Source organism: Sphaerodactylus townsendi, linkage group LG17, assembly GCF_021028975.2.
Source record: "Sphaerodactylus townsendi isolate TG3544 linkage group LG17, MPM_Stown_v2.3, whole genome shotgun sequence".
NCBI classification, from domain to species: domain Eukaryota; kingdom Metazoa; phylum Chordata; class Lepidosauria; order Squamata; family Sphaerodactylidae; genus Sphaerodactylus; species Sphaerodactylus townsendi.
Window position 1 is genome coordinate 21,972,381 of NC_059441.1, and position 15,248 is coordinate 21,987,628.

Sequence of the window (15,248 nt, forward strand, 5' to 3'; positions counted from 1 at the left end):
ATTGAAAGAATTTGCTATTTTTTTAAAAAAAATCCTTGGAAACACTGCTTTGTAAACCTCTTAACATGCATAAAATTGATTGGGAGACTAACTGACTGTAAACTTATTACACCTTCTGTTCAACACAATCGAGACGCTTCTCTTGGGATACGACTGAAATATACTGTTGAAAAGCCTATAATACCTAATACTCAGTTACTGCACGGTGACCCTCTGTTTAGACATTTATAAAATAAAATACAACCATACTTAACATATGGCCACAAGGAAAATGAAAACAAATGGCAATATGGGACTAGATACAAGAACCCCAGAGAAGTCAACAACAGATCCCAAAATGGAACAGCTTATAGACATAAGACACAAAGGAAAAATTAAAAAAAATTGATGTGGACACCCAAAAAAGATTCAACAAATTAGACAAGGATTCGAAAGACAGATTTAATGAGCTTGATATGGAACTTCAAGATATGAAAACAGAAATCAACCAAATAAAAAATATGGAAGAATCAATTGGACAGATTTAAGAGAAATTAAAAACAAACCAGGACCAATTAGAAGTGATGACCAATAAATACAAAATCCTGCAAAAACAAGTGGAGGGATACCAAAATACTATTGCAATCATGGAACTCAGGCAAAAAGAGACAATGCTGTGCATAAGGGGACTGCAAGAAGAAAGGGGAGAGAATTTACAGCTTAAACTAGCACCTGTATTGGCAAAAATATGGAAAATGGAGGAAAAGAATACATTTAATGAATACGATCGTCTCTATAGGGTCAACTCCAGATATGCAAAAGATTAAAAAACTCCCAAGAGATGTCATAATAAATTGTGTAAGAAAAAAACATGCGGGACAAGATACTGTTTTCACTCGAAAAACCGACTGAGATACAATGGTAAAAATATGTCAGTGTTAAAAGAGGTTTCAGCATACATATTGAGGAAAAGAAAAGTCTTCCAATTCCTAGTAGATATACTGAGAAAGAATGAAATAATATTTAGGTGGGAGATGTTGGAGGGCTTGTCTTTTGATTTTCAGGAGCCCAAAGTTACAATTAATACCGTGGAACAAGCCCAAGAATTTTTGAAAAGCAACAACCGAGATCTTAAAGGACTATAGAAATAAGTTTTCACAGGTCTGGGTAAGATCTGTTTATATATCTGATTTAGTATTTAAGGTATAGGTATAAGATTCTATTTACATGTTGAACAACAATATCTGGATCTGTGTAAAGTTGTGGTTGGTAAAATTGTTTAAGTGTCTGTTTTAGAGTAGAATTGGAGAGATAGTGATGTGTAAGATATATTCCAACAACATCAATGAGCTGAACAATCCTAGAAAGAGAAAGGAGGTTTTCCACCATCTAAAAAAAAAACAGAAGTACGACATTATCTGTTTGCAGGAATCGCACATAAAAGAAAAATATGTTGACTTAGTATAATACGATAAGTTGGGAATGTTTTTTTGCTCTTCCAGCCAAAAAAGGGGGGGGGGTGTTAAGAAGAGTCTAGGGTTGGTCAATACTAAAAAAATTCGTTAAAATTCGGATTTGGGTATTTTGGGGCATAAAATTATTTGTATAGCCGAATCCGAATCATAGCCGATTCGGATATGCCCGAAAATTCGGGTAGATCCGAAAAATTTGGGTCCGTTTTATTATTTTTTTGAATTTTTGGTGTTTTTACACATTTTGGCCTGCAGGGGATGCAATTTTAAAGCTAGCGGCACTAAACTTTCAGGATGTCATCCAGAGGCTGTCCTGATGATTCTCCCCAAGTTTGGTGCGGTTTAGTTCAGGGGGGGCAAAGTTATTGATCCTCAAAAGGGGTGCCCCATCCCCCATTGTTTCTAATGGAAGCTAACAGGAGTTGGGGGCTACACATTTGAAGGTCCATAACTTTGGACCCCCTGAACCAAACTTCACCAAACTTGGGGAGTATCATAGGGACAGTACTTGTATGATACCCTGTAATTTTGGTGACAGTAGCTCTAAAAGTGCACCCCTCACAGTCACCCAAAGAAATTTCCCCAGATTCTGTTCTCTGTAGTGGCTGGCTGGCTCCATTGCAGCCAATGGGAAATTTCTGTGGGAGGGCTGTGGAGTGCACATTTCTCATGGTAAACCCACAAAACTTTCAGGGTGTCTTCAGGAGAGTCTCTTCATGACACCATCCAGGTTTGGTACGACCGCTGCTTCAAGGGGTTCAATGTTAAGTGGAGTATGGTCCATCTCCCACTGTCCCCTATTAGGCAAAAGTTCCTCCAAACCTGGATGGGTGTCAATTTCAGAGACTCTCCTGAAAGATGGGCCCATGAACGTTTTGTGACTGGTACCTTGATAAATGTGCACCCCACAGCCCTCCACCAGAAATTCCCCATTGACAGCAAATGCAGAAGTCACTGCAGAAAAAAGCAATATTGGGCAGAATTTTCTTGGGGTGCATTCTGCTGAGGAGCGCATTTTAGACATATCCAGCACTCAAAATATCAGGGGTATCATCAGGAGACTGTCCTGATGACACCCCCCCCAAGCTTAGATGCAGTAGTTTGGTATAGGGGGGCCAAAGTTATGGACCCTCAAAAATGAAGTAGCCACCATCTCCCTTAGCTCTCATTGGAAACAATGGGGGATAGGGGACATTCCCCCCCTTTTGTGGGTCCATAACTTTTGGCCCCTGAACCAAATCGTCTGACACCAAACTTGGGGGGGGTGTCATTAGGACAGATCTCCTGATGACACCCTGAAATTGGTGCCACTAGCTTTAAAAGTTACTGAGTTTTCATGTTTCACCGCCTCCTGCACAATGAAGCCCTGCTGGAGTGAGTGAGCGAGGTGCAAAACACTGCAAACCAGCATTTTTTTTAAAGCTGAAGTGACACCAAACTTTCAGGGTCTCATCAGGAGACTGTCCTGATGATACCCCACAGTAGCTCTGGTGCAGTTTGGTTCAGGGGAGCCAAAGTTATGGGACTCCTCAAAGCGTGTTAAGCCCCATCCCCATCAGGGCTCCCATGGGCTGGAAAACAATGGGGGATAGTTGCACCCCCTTTGAGGTGGTCCATACCTGAACCAAACTGCACTAAACTTGGTGGGCAAACATCAAGTAGACAGTCACCCTGATGATACCTCTGATAATTTGGATTGCCGATACATCTCAAAATAAGCGTCCCCTGCAGGCACCCTCAGAAATTCTGCCCAAGATTGCAGGGCCTTGTAGTGACTTAGGCTGTAATATTGTTGTCAATGAGGAATTTCTGGTGAGAGGGCCACCTGTGAGGGTGCACACACATTTTCCTGAAGGCATGGTCGCCAATAACTTTCCAGGGTGTCTTCAGGGAGAGTCTCTAGGATGACACCATCCAGGTTTGTAGGGAATTTTGCTTCAGGGTTTAATTCTATGGGACCCCAAAGGAGTAGGGCCTGCATCTCCGACTGCCCCCCCTGAAGTAAAGTCTCCCCAAACCTAGATGGTGTCAGTGTCCAGAGACTCTCCTGAAGATACCCCTGAAAGTTTTGTGGGTTTACCATGAAAAAATGTGCACTCCACAGCGCCCCTCTATCAGAAATTCCCTATTGACAGCAATGCAGCTAAGTCACTGCAGAACAAAGAATCTTGTGCAAATTTCTGGGGGTGCCTGCAGGGGGTGCATTTGTAGATGTATCGGTACCAATATTTCAGTGTATCATCAGGAGACTGTCCTGATGATGCCTTCCAAGTTTGGTGCAGTTTGGTTCAGGGGGGCCAAAGTTATGGACCCTCAAAAGGGTAGCCTCATCTCCTTAGTTCCCATTGGAAAGAATGGGGGATAGGGGCACCCCTTTTGTGGGTCCATAACTTTGGCCCCCCCTTGACCAAACTGCACCAAACTTGGAGGGTATCATCAGGACAGTCTCCTGATGATACCCTGATATTTTGGTGCTGATATGTTTAAAAATGCGCCCCCTGCATGCCAAAACGTGAAAAAACACCAAAAAATAAAAACGCAATTCGGCTGTTAGGATTCGGACAGCTCAACACCAAAAAATAAAAACGCAATTCAGGATTCGGACAGCTCAGATTCGGCCCCTGCTCATCTGAATCCGTCCGAATCAGTCCGAATTCGGTAAAAATCCAGATTCGGACTGTCCGAATCTCCAACCCTAGAAGAGTCCCAACGTATTATTTAAAGACCAAGATGGAAGAACATTGATAGTTGAAGTAACAATAGATGGAGAAAGTACCATAATAGCAGGTATATATGCCCCAACTGAAGGGAATAAAAAAGTAAATTACTATAACAATTTGTTGAATAAATTATTGGAATTTACAGTTGAAAATCTGATTCTGATTGGAGATTTTAACGGGTTGGTAGACCCAATATTAGACAGAAAAAAACTAAACAAAGGAAAAATAGATTAAAGAAAAAATACAATGTACTTCCTCAAGCATTCTTCCATCTTGTAGAAAAACTAAATTAAAAGATGTATGGAGATTAACAAATGGTAACATGAGAGAATATACATTCTACTCTTATAGACATAAAGTCCATACAAGATTAGATATGGCTTGGGCAACAGGCAGAATAATTCAACATATCAAAGATTTAAGGATACTACCGTGATTTTTGTCTGATCACAATGCCATAGAGCTAAATATTACAATGAGGAAGAAACCAAAAATTTAGAGACTAAAAAGCTGGCTCATAAAAAAATGAGAGGCATTATAATACAATGAAAACAGCCATTAAAGAATACTGGGATATAAATACAAACTCCATAGATAATTGGAATGTAAATTGGGATGCGTACAAGGCCACAATGCGAGGCCAATGTGTAAGTCAAGAGATTAAGCAACAGAGAATTTGGAAAAATAACAAAAACAATTTATTGAAAAAACTTAAATGTTTAGAATTAAAATTCCAAAAAAAACCCATTGAGGAAGAAAGTCACAAAGAAACTTAAAATTATTAGAGAACTATTAGAGGAAAAAATAGAAGAACATTAATGCAAAATATTAAACAATCCAAACAAAGAAATTTCAACTACACAAATAAACCAAGAAAATGGCTTTCAGCCAAAATTAAAAAGAAGAGGGAAAGTAAAATTATTTCTGCAATTAAAAAAGATGATAAAATTGGGGTTGACCCAAAAGAAATTTATACACTTACTTTTGTACAAACCATACTTACCTCTGTATTAACAAATATATCCTAATAAACTTTTAAAAAGTAACACTAGCCACCTAAATGGCACAGGGGAGGGACCTCCCTATCCTGCCCGGGGCCTATCGACCCTACTTCCTCAGCTTCCACCCCCCATCTTGGACCTCTCTCATGCTTCAAGTAGGCAGTCCACTAGGGAAAAAAGATCATGCACTGTCCTTTCATTTGATCTCTGATTAAAGGAAAAGGAAAAGGAAAGCCAGGCGTCCAGGTGACACAACGAAGGCCAGCCAATCAGAGCAGCACACAGCCAGCTTTCTGCTGCAAACCCCCAGCATTCTCAGCACTCCACCCAATCGAGGCGTTTGGAATGAATACAGCTCCAAAGGATGACCACTGCTCTGTGCACGTTACGTCTGCCTTTGCCTTTACAAAGTGTTTGATTTTTTAGGTAACCCAGCTGTTGTGTTGTTTTGTGTAGGCATGCAGCCGGTCATGTATTCAGTGAAGGAAGCGCTCCTGGGCAGGCCTCACTGGATTCGGGTGGGCTATGATCTCTGTTATTACAAGTAAGTGTACCCCACCCCCACCCCATTTCCCAGAGTGTGTTTGAGCTTTCTGTCCCCCGCATCCCCCTTCCATCATACTTATACTATTAACTTTCATCTGCTAGCACCACCAGTACCACGCATGGACAAGAACCCTGAATTGTACATCTTGGGAACCCTCGAGTCTGGAAATAACAGACACTGTAGAATTGTTCTAAGCCTTTATTCCAAACTATGTGAAAGGTAACAGTGTAAAGAGGAATCTGAGCTCCCAGCTCTGATTCATCATCTATATCCCCCTCCGCCCACAGCCAAATGGCCACTAGAACCAGATTAGCTTGTGCACTCCAACATATGCCAGCTGGGGGACCTTGGGCTAGTCACAGCTCTTTGGTGATCTCTCAGCCCCACCCACCTCACAGGGTAATTGTTGGGGGGTGGGAAGGAGATTGTAAGCCCCTTTGAGTCTCCTTACAGGGGAAAAAGGGGGGATATAAATGCAATGCCTCCTCTTCCTCATCGTCTTCGTCTTCTTCGTCTTCATCTTCGTCTTCGTCTTCTTCTTCACCACCACACCACACTGGCTTCACAGAGCAATCCCAAGAACGCTTTTCCCCGGGAGTGTTTTCCCAGGGAAATCACATCACCCCATCCCTTTTCCTATCCAATTTCCTCCCTTCAGCAACAGAGCTGCCTCTTTTTTTCGCTGCATAATTCTTCCCCTTTCTCGTTGGCAGACTTGGGGGCAAGCAGATGTGAGAGAGGCGAGTCTTATGGGCCAGCGACAGTCATAATGGCCCCTATTGTCATTAACAAGGCCATTATTGTGCGGTGATTAAATAGCAGCTGACAAGTGCGAATAAACTGTGGAAGCGCAGTTAAGTTCATCATAATCTGGAGAGGGATAGGTTGCAGATGACAGGAGATGGTTTGCTTACCCCCCCTCCCCCCCCCCCGATATATAATGTGCTGGGTTTTATGTTGATATGCTTTGGGCAAAATATCTTTCTCATCTCCATCCTCTGCTTCTGATCTGCCCATAAATCTACATAGAATTAGTTGCTCTAACATCTACCGGATTGGTCTGCTGGCTTCTCCCCATCCCGGTTGATAGCTTCCTTTGGATAATCAATGTGCCATGCTTCAGGAAGCATATGCTCTAATGCTCAGCTGCAGCCCCCCTCCTTAAGAAGAAGAAGAAGAGTTTGTATTTATACCCCCTCTTTCTCTCCTGTAAGAAGATTCAAAGGGGATTACAATCTCGTTTCCCTCCCCCACAACAGACACCTTGTGAGGTGGGTGGGGCTGAGCTAGCTCCAAAGAACTGTGACCAGCCCAAGGTCATGTGTTGGAGTGCACAAGCTAATCTAGTTCACCAGATAATCCTCCACAGCTCAAGTGGCAGAGCGGGGAATCAACTGATCTTAACCACTGCACCACTCTGGCTCAGAGTGGGACACCATGACAGGGTCAGACTTACCTTCTCTGTCAATTACTCTTCTCAATGACAGCTTCTTAGCCGGACTAACAAAAACTGTAGTTTTTGAAGCCTCTGAATTGATTTGGAAGGTCAAGGATATTTCAATTCCCAGCCATCCAGTTAGTTTGAGCATCTATTAACAGCTATGACCAGTTGGTTGCCTTGGTGAAAAGGAACACTGCAAACCATGTGGTGGCAGAACCCCCCCCCCCCCCAAATAGTGATTGTAAACTTTGGTCGATTCCCCACTCACCATTTGATGAGGGCTATTCACAGGAAATAACCCGGGGTCCTCCAGCACTCCCCATTACCCCAGCGGCAACAACGCAGCCACTCCGATTCTGCTGCTCTCCCACCCCCCTTAGGATCCTGGTCGGAAGAGCTTCTTTTGGGAAACCCCGCACCGAGCGTGGAGCAGTGGGGAAGTCTGGGCTCTTTTTGATGATGCGGGGAGTGAAGGGGGGGAGAGAAAGGGGGGTTAGAATATAGCCCCGCTCCGCTGTCATCCCCGTTGTCCAGGACATGGGAGGCTGACGGAGGGAGTCCCGGCCAGGGCTGCAGAGGACCCCCGGGGGTTGCGGGGTGCATCTGCTGGATCCGACTGCCTTGCAACACACTGCCACTCTCAGACAGAAAGTGTTGATTGGGGTGGGCAGGGGGGTGGGGTTGGAGGAACGGAGCAAGAATGAGGGAATCCGTGGATTCCCCATTGGCCACCATAAGGAAAAACGCAGGAGAAGGGAGCCGCTTGATGGTCAGCAAGCCGAAGAGTGCCGGGGGAAAGGAGCAGGGTCTCGCTTTCATCAGAGTTTACTGGCCCGCCAGCTTGAACCTGAGTAGGTGAAGCCAACAGGCGGGAAGCTGGCGTCTCTGTTCCTAGGACAAAAATAGACATGGAGACGTCGATTCGTTCTTTTGAAAGTAAAAAAAATCCCGCCCCAGCACAACGCAGCAGCCAATCAGGACAGACCCTGAGCGGATCACGCGTTTGTGGGGAGTCCTACATGGCTGCTGCATGGCTGGGGCAGAAGCTGTGGGGCGGACCATGAAACCGCGCTCAAAAGGTCTTGCAGCAAACCAAACCGGTGCATATCTCGTTATTTTTTGAAGTGGGGAATCGACCTTTGGAAAAAAATCAGCAATTTGAAAGTGTGGTGATCTAGGGAGAACATGTACTGTAAGCAAGTGGAGTTTGCTTTGCCAGCACGTTGTTTGCAAGGACTGGTACATCACTAGTCTTGATCTTGGTAATCTGTGTGATTTTATGCATGTTTACGCCAGTGTCCGTCCATTGATTTGCATGGACTGACTGACTGACTGACTGACTGACTGACTGACTGACTGACTGACTGACTGACTGACTGACTGAATGAATGAATGAATGAATGAATGAATGAATGAATGAATGAATGAATGAATGAATATTTATTTATTTATTTATTTATGGTTTACAACCAGTAATACAATAATTCAAAGAAGGCCAAATTCCAAATTGTTACAAAGAGGTGAAAAGTTAAAATAAAAAATAGAACTTATTTTAACATTCCTCTAAAAGAACTGATGGTCTCCTATCCTTCTGCCTTCCTGTATTTATTTACCACGACACAAAACTGAGCTACATTACTCGAAATTCTTTGGTCCTTTCCCAACAGCAAATAGTTCAATTTCCATTTATTATCTTTACCAGCCCAGACTTGAGTTAACTCTGCCACGGATTGCATAGTAAAACTCGGGTCTCACTAATTGTAGCTTCTCTGTTGTGGAATAGGTCTCCCTGTTCATAGTTTTCTGATTCACCATGCCTTTGTGTGGTCATGGAAAGAGAAGGGAGATGACAACCCTGTGCTAGAAACAGATTCCAGGGAAGCTAACTAATTAATTAGATAAATGTGAAAAATACCTGCCCAGTCTTTGTGTTCCTGTGTGAGTCATTGTTCTGTAGGAGGAGGCAAGCAGTGATTTATGAAGAGGTGTCACTTTTTCCCTCTTCGATCTTGTCACATCCAGAGAGTCAGCGGGAGTGCCCCGCCACCTTCAGACAATCATTGGAAGGATGGCTCAGTGACTCATGCACAGACACAACAGTTCACAGTTTCCATGGCACACTAGACTTTCCCTTGTGTTTCCCAGAATGCCATTTGGGAGTTGTTGCTGAGAGCTGAAGGACAGTGGGAGGAGAAATATAGGCGAATTTTGTAATACGTGCTTCTGATCTCTGCTCACATCCACCTTACTGGGGAGGGAGGAAAGGATGTCTCACTCAGGAAGATAAATGTGACACCCCACTGCTCTGCCGCTGTGTCTTCCTTCCCACCCCTCTCACAAGAGAGATTTTTATGTTATGGAGATGATTAGAAAGGCTTCTGTCAAAAGGGGCCTCATGGATTCCTGAGCTCTATTTTATTGCCTCCCTGCAAAGCAATGGTTAGATGCTTGTGTGGAAAAAAAATGCCACTGCCCTCGATACAGCAATCTAATTCATCGCTCGCTGTCTTGGCAACTGTTTACATTTATTACGCGCAAGGCGATGATGTTCTTTTCCAGCTGATTATTTAAGAAACTGCGGTGACACATGAGGCCCCCAATGACACATACATGCGTTGTGTTCCACAGTTCACTTCCAGTTCAATGTCTCACTCCCACCTGAGCTGTCGAATAGCCTAATACAACTGGCTCATGGGGCTGGCAATTGGGCACTGAACTTTCTGTTTCTAGGTCAGTAGTTGAAATTCTGCCTAGATCACTACAAATGTAGTTCTTGCCTTTGTTCCCTTTCCTCCACCAACTGGCTGCTTGATGTCCTTTGTGACATGGGAGGACAAGAAAGAGAAGGAGGGAACCCCAGTTGCTAAGATGTCTTGCACTGACGTTAAGGAAGGTCAGATACAGCCCACACCTCCTCTTGCTTCCTTTGTTTGCTTTGAGAGAAAAATCCCCCCTTCCAAACTATCAGGTGGGTTTTCAAATGCAAATGAATAAAGCAGCAAGTTGCTGAAATAAGAAAGTAGGCTGATCCTGTCTGTATAGGAAGGATGGGTACCAGTTTTTTTTAAAAAAACTTGCAAGCAGAAAGCTAGTCCACCAGGGAAAAAAGGGTACAGCTCAACCTTTAATTTTTTGCTCTAACTTTCTGTTTGCCTGGAAATTTAAATACTAGGACAAGGCCATAAAAGATTCACTCCTCCCCTCCCCAATACAAACAAGATTTTATTTTGGAATAGGTACCCAGAGGCGTATCTAGGGAAAATGTAGCCCCCTCCCCCCATATGGGTGGCCGCCCTCCCCCATCCATGAACAAACTTTTTTTTGCACCAGGTCATCAGGGAAGGAGGGTGAGTGGGGGCGATTTTCAACCCCCGATGAGACTAAATGGCCGCAGCTTAGGGACATTTGACCCCCTATGTCCCCCTGAGCAGTACACCCCTGCAGGTACCTATGGTGTACTGAATACTGAATCAGACTATTTATTTATCAATCTGTCAAGGCCAATGCAGTCTATTCAAACTGGCAATGATTCTCCAGGAGCCTTTTAACTGGGGATGGCAGGAATTGAACCTGGGACCTTGTACATGCGAAGCAGATGCTCTGTCACTCAGCCCCAGATTCTCTCTGCTTATTATTGTTATCCCTCAAAGGTTCCTTGCCCAGTTCCAAGTACCCAAATGTGAATAGTTACCTTTTTGCTTTATCCAATTCTGCACCATTAATGCTTTTTGACCCTTTTGCTGCATCTCTCCTCCCTGATGATTGTTGCATCCATTTCTTAATCACCTGTGTAGTGCAGCTGAGGCCAAGTGAGGGCAATTTGAAGAAACAAGTGATTACATGTGTAGCACCACTGATGACAAGTGAGGGTGATTTTTAAAAGTAGTCATAAGTGTAGGGCACCAAAGGGCAAGTGAGGGCAATTAGAAGAAACAATTAATTACATGTGTTGCCCCACTGAGGACAAGTGAGGGTGATAAATAATGGCACTAGAATCAACAAAGCCGTAATTGCAACAGGAGGCAGGGCACATGGTGGGCTCAGGAGAAGTGAGCTTAGATGCCCTGGGCTGGCTGGGCGGCTGCGCCTCACCCGGCCTGATCACGCGTGATGCACGAGGGGAAGGGGTGGAGCACGCCCCCTATTTATTAGGCAGCACGCGGTTGCTCCGGCCTCTTTCAAGGCCCAGAGCAAACTGAACCAGTGCTTGCTGTTTTGGGATCCTAGGGTGTAGTTCTTTTGTATCATAGGGTGCTTCTTTTCCCTTACCCTCTAACCTCCCTAGTGGGCGGTGGTTAGGTCAGGATATGGCGCCGAAAAAACCACTTGTACAGTGCAGGTGTCAGCTGCAGCAGTGAGTACCACGGGCATTCAGTCTGGCAGGGTTTTGAGGCCCCACACCAGGCCATATATGGCTGGTTTGGGCATTAGACCCATGGTAGCCCCTTCCCCCTCACCTGTAGGGCGGGGCCTCAGGATTCAGGGGTTCAGCAACAGGATGGCGGGAATGCGGCTGCGGTTACAGGTGCCCCTCCACCAGCTACTCCATTACCAACAGGCTTCGCGGCCTTGCCATTTGCAGTTATGTGGCCGGGTTGTAGCACACCAGTGCAGTCTTAGCAAGGTGGAGGGCATTCGGGTGCGATTTTTACAGGTCAACCTATGCCTGGGGGGGCCTTTTCATAAGCTATCCCCTGGTTGGGGGCCTATAGTGGTAGCTCGGCATCTCCAGGGTCATCTGGTGTTCAGTCGGCCATGCCTATCCACCAAGGCCTGGCGTCTACTTTGTCGACCATTGTTACCGCTGCTGCTCGGGTAACAATAAGTGATTTCAGCTCAAACAACGTGGTGAGGCGCAGGAAGCCGGTGTTTCTTCAAAGCAAAGTATTTTATTCGAAAGTGGTGGTGACAGCTTGGGCAGGAGAATCGCGCTCTCGTAATCAAGCACAAGAACTTTTATACACACACATCAAAAGGGGCAAAGGGGCAGGTAAGAGGGCAGGTCCCTTACCGAACACCAATAAAGAAACATCAATACAAAAGAAAGATACAGTTACAACTTTTGTGAATGGGACCACGAAATCCCGCTGTCAAGCATCTTCCCGCGAGACTTTACAATGGTGCTGAAAGGAGAATGGAGAAGGTCCATTCATAGAACTGGGTGGGCCTGCTACCACACCCAGTTATCTCTGTTATCAGACAGGCTATTTCCTTGAGTTATGACCTGAGGCTCCGGCACCTCAGTTCCGCAACAAAAGAAAGTTCAAACTGTCCAATGGTGGTCCCAACACATTTTCCAACGGCTGGGACATCTGGGTGCTGTCATCAGATTTGATTTGCAAAACCAAAGGGGTCTTTGTCTTTGCTGAGGAGTCGGCTGGGTGTTGGTCTAAGCTGAATTCCAAGGCTAACTTCCTTGTCCCTTAATATCAGCTTCTACACGCTATTGCTTTTACTAACAAACACAAATATGAAAAATAACATTTCTAAACTTAAACATTAGAGAAAACCTTAAAGAGTTCAAGCACATACACTTATAGGCAAGAATATCCTAAATTATCAATAACAAAACCTTAAATCAACTGGAAAACCTAGCTAAAATATAATCCTAGACAATGGGCAAATAGTAAATTCAACATTAAAGGGCTTTCATTATATCCCAAAAGGGGCAAAGGCAAGAGGGAAACCATGTAAAACATTGGCATAATCACATATATATGTCATTTGCAAACCCTATGGAGGCTTCTGAACCACACAGGTCTCTGTGTCCTGACCTGGTGCCAGTGTAGTCAGGTAACTCAACTCAGGAAAATATTTTGGCTATTTTCCTGGCAGTAACACCATGACCCAGCCAGGGGATGGGGGTCTTGTCACTGGCCTTGCTGTTGCAGCGCCCTCTGGTAGGACGCCAGCTCCTGGCTGGGACCCCAAGGTGGCGGTGGCGGTTGACTACCCCCAGCAGTTCCACAGGGCAGGGCTGTGGCAGGTGCTGTTTATTCTGGTGCACCGGTTCGGGCCGTAGGTTGCCCAGCTCATCCTCTTCAAGTGAGTGTTCTGATGAGGGCTCTGTGCAAGCAAATGGGAATTTTTTGAGGGGTGGGGAAGGCATCCCTGTCCTCCTGGAATGGCTTGTGTGGAGGCAAGTCCCGGTTGGGGATGGTGCGCCACCTCTCAGGCTGAAGTTGGGCAGGTCTTGGGATCCAGGTAACCCTCCTGGTTCACACCTCCCTAAGAAGATCAGAGAGAGGGCCCTGGGTGGTTATTTCACGGATGTTTTTCAGTGTGTAAAGGCCGAAGGCAACCCGGGGTGGCAGGTTCCAGTAAGGAGAAGAAAAAGCATGCCAAGGATGGCGCGGACTGCACATTTGATAATCGGCTTCAGGATTTTGGGGAATACTGGGCCTTGATTGACCTTAGTCCCAGCTCAGGGTGGCTAACAACACAAATAAATACAATTTGAAAAAATGATTTGAGGGCACCATTTGATAACATTTGTAAAGCCCTTTGAACACGAGCGGGGGGGGAACCCACGGTGTCTGGTAAGCGATGATGATTGCAGCAATAATAATTATGAAGGTTATTAATTAACTGGCTTTACCAGCTGTGCTCAAGGCAATACAGAACTTTTGAAGGAGAAATCTCTCGCTTTAGGGTTTGATGGTTATAAAGTGACTCAGAAGCACAGCGAATGAAGTCTGCATCCTAATAGCTTCGACGTCCCAATTAATTTATTGTTTTCCAGTTGCGGCCTTTGCAAAGAACGGAGCAGTTCTAAGAAGGAGAAAGGAAGCCTCCTTGGAATCGAGCTCTGTTGAATTCAGAGACCGTCTAACCACTCTGCTAAGCAGAGTTGTGTGTCCACTGAAATCTATGGGCTTAGAAGGGTGTAATTCTGTTTAAGGTTGCACTGTTGGACCAGCTGATGCAAAACTGGTACAAGGAAGAGGGTTGCCGGGTCCCTTCTGATCCCTGGCAGGAGACAGACAAGTGTAGGGTTGGGACTCCTGGAGATTTGGAGATGGAGTCTGGGGAGAACAGAGCCCTCAGGGGGGTTCAATGCCATTGAGTTCACTAGAGTGCTTGTGCACTCAAAGCTGGGAAACCGGGTTTGATTCCCTGCTCTGCCACGAACTGTGCAGGCTTAACTGGTGAACTAGATTAGCTTGTGCACTCCATCACAGCTGAAGCGAGTCACAGTCACAGTCCTTGGGCGAGTCACAGTCCTTCAGAGCTCTCTCAGCCCCACCTACCTCACCAGGTGTTTGTTGTGAGGGGGGAAGGGAAAGGAGAGTGTAAGCCCCCTTGAGTCTCCTTACAGGAGAGAAATGAGGGATATAAATCCAAAGTACTACTCCTCCTCCTTCTCCTCCTCCTTCTTCTCTTTCTCCTTTTCTTCTTCTCCAGGGGAATTTACCTCTGAAGCGTGGCATCCCCACTCTGTGTCACAGTCACAAATGTGACTTGTTGGTTTTCCTCAGTTTCCGTTTGTGCAGTGCCCACTTCAGGTTGCAGCTATGGTAGGAGGGGAGAAGGGGTTTCGATCTCCCACCATGGTTTCCCCAGTATGCAGTGATGCTGGAGACTCATGTATGCTCATGGGTTTCCCTTGCAGACTAAACAGAGGACTCCTCCACCCACAGAATAATTTCAAGTCAGGAAAATGCTGGGAGGAGACTTAATTTGCATCTCCATTTGAGTTGTGGTCACAACCCAAATCGGAAACCATGGCCCCTTCCACACCTGCAGAATAATCCACTTTCAGTCCATTTTCAATGCACTTTGCAGTGCGGAACAGCAAAATCCACTTGCAAACAACTGTGAAAGTGGATTGAAAGTGCATTATTCTGCAGGTGTGGAAGGGGTCATGTGTCAGGACAGGATCTAAATTTTTATGAAGGGGGCAAAAGTTGCATATTATTTACATAGTTTTTTCTTTATATGCTGGGGCCCTACATGTGTGCTTCCCAGGGCAGGTGCCCCCTTGCTCCCCCCTAGATCTGGCCATGTCCTATGTATTGGAATCGAAGAGAACCTGAAGATCTCACATAACTGTTACAAAAAACACTGGGTGGGGAGTCCACACCATTT

General features: G+C 45.2%; 1 protein-coding gene across 1 annotated transcript in view; it reads left to right on the forward strand.

Annotated features, from left to right (window-relative positions):
• The window catches only part of AGBL1 (AGBL carboxypeptidase 1), a 554,681-nt gene that overhangs the window by 109,449 nt on the left and 429,984 nt on the right, over positions 1-15,248 (forward strand). The window contains exon 14 of the mRNA XM_048481859.1: positions 5,629-5,716. Within this exon, the coding sequence (XP_048337816.1) occupies positions 5,629-5,716 (88 nt within the window). The remainder of the gene's footprint in view (positions 1-5,628; positions 5,717-15,248) is intronic.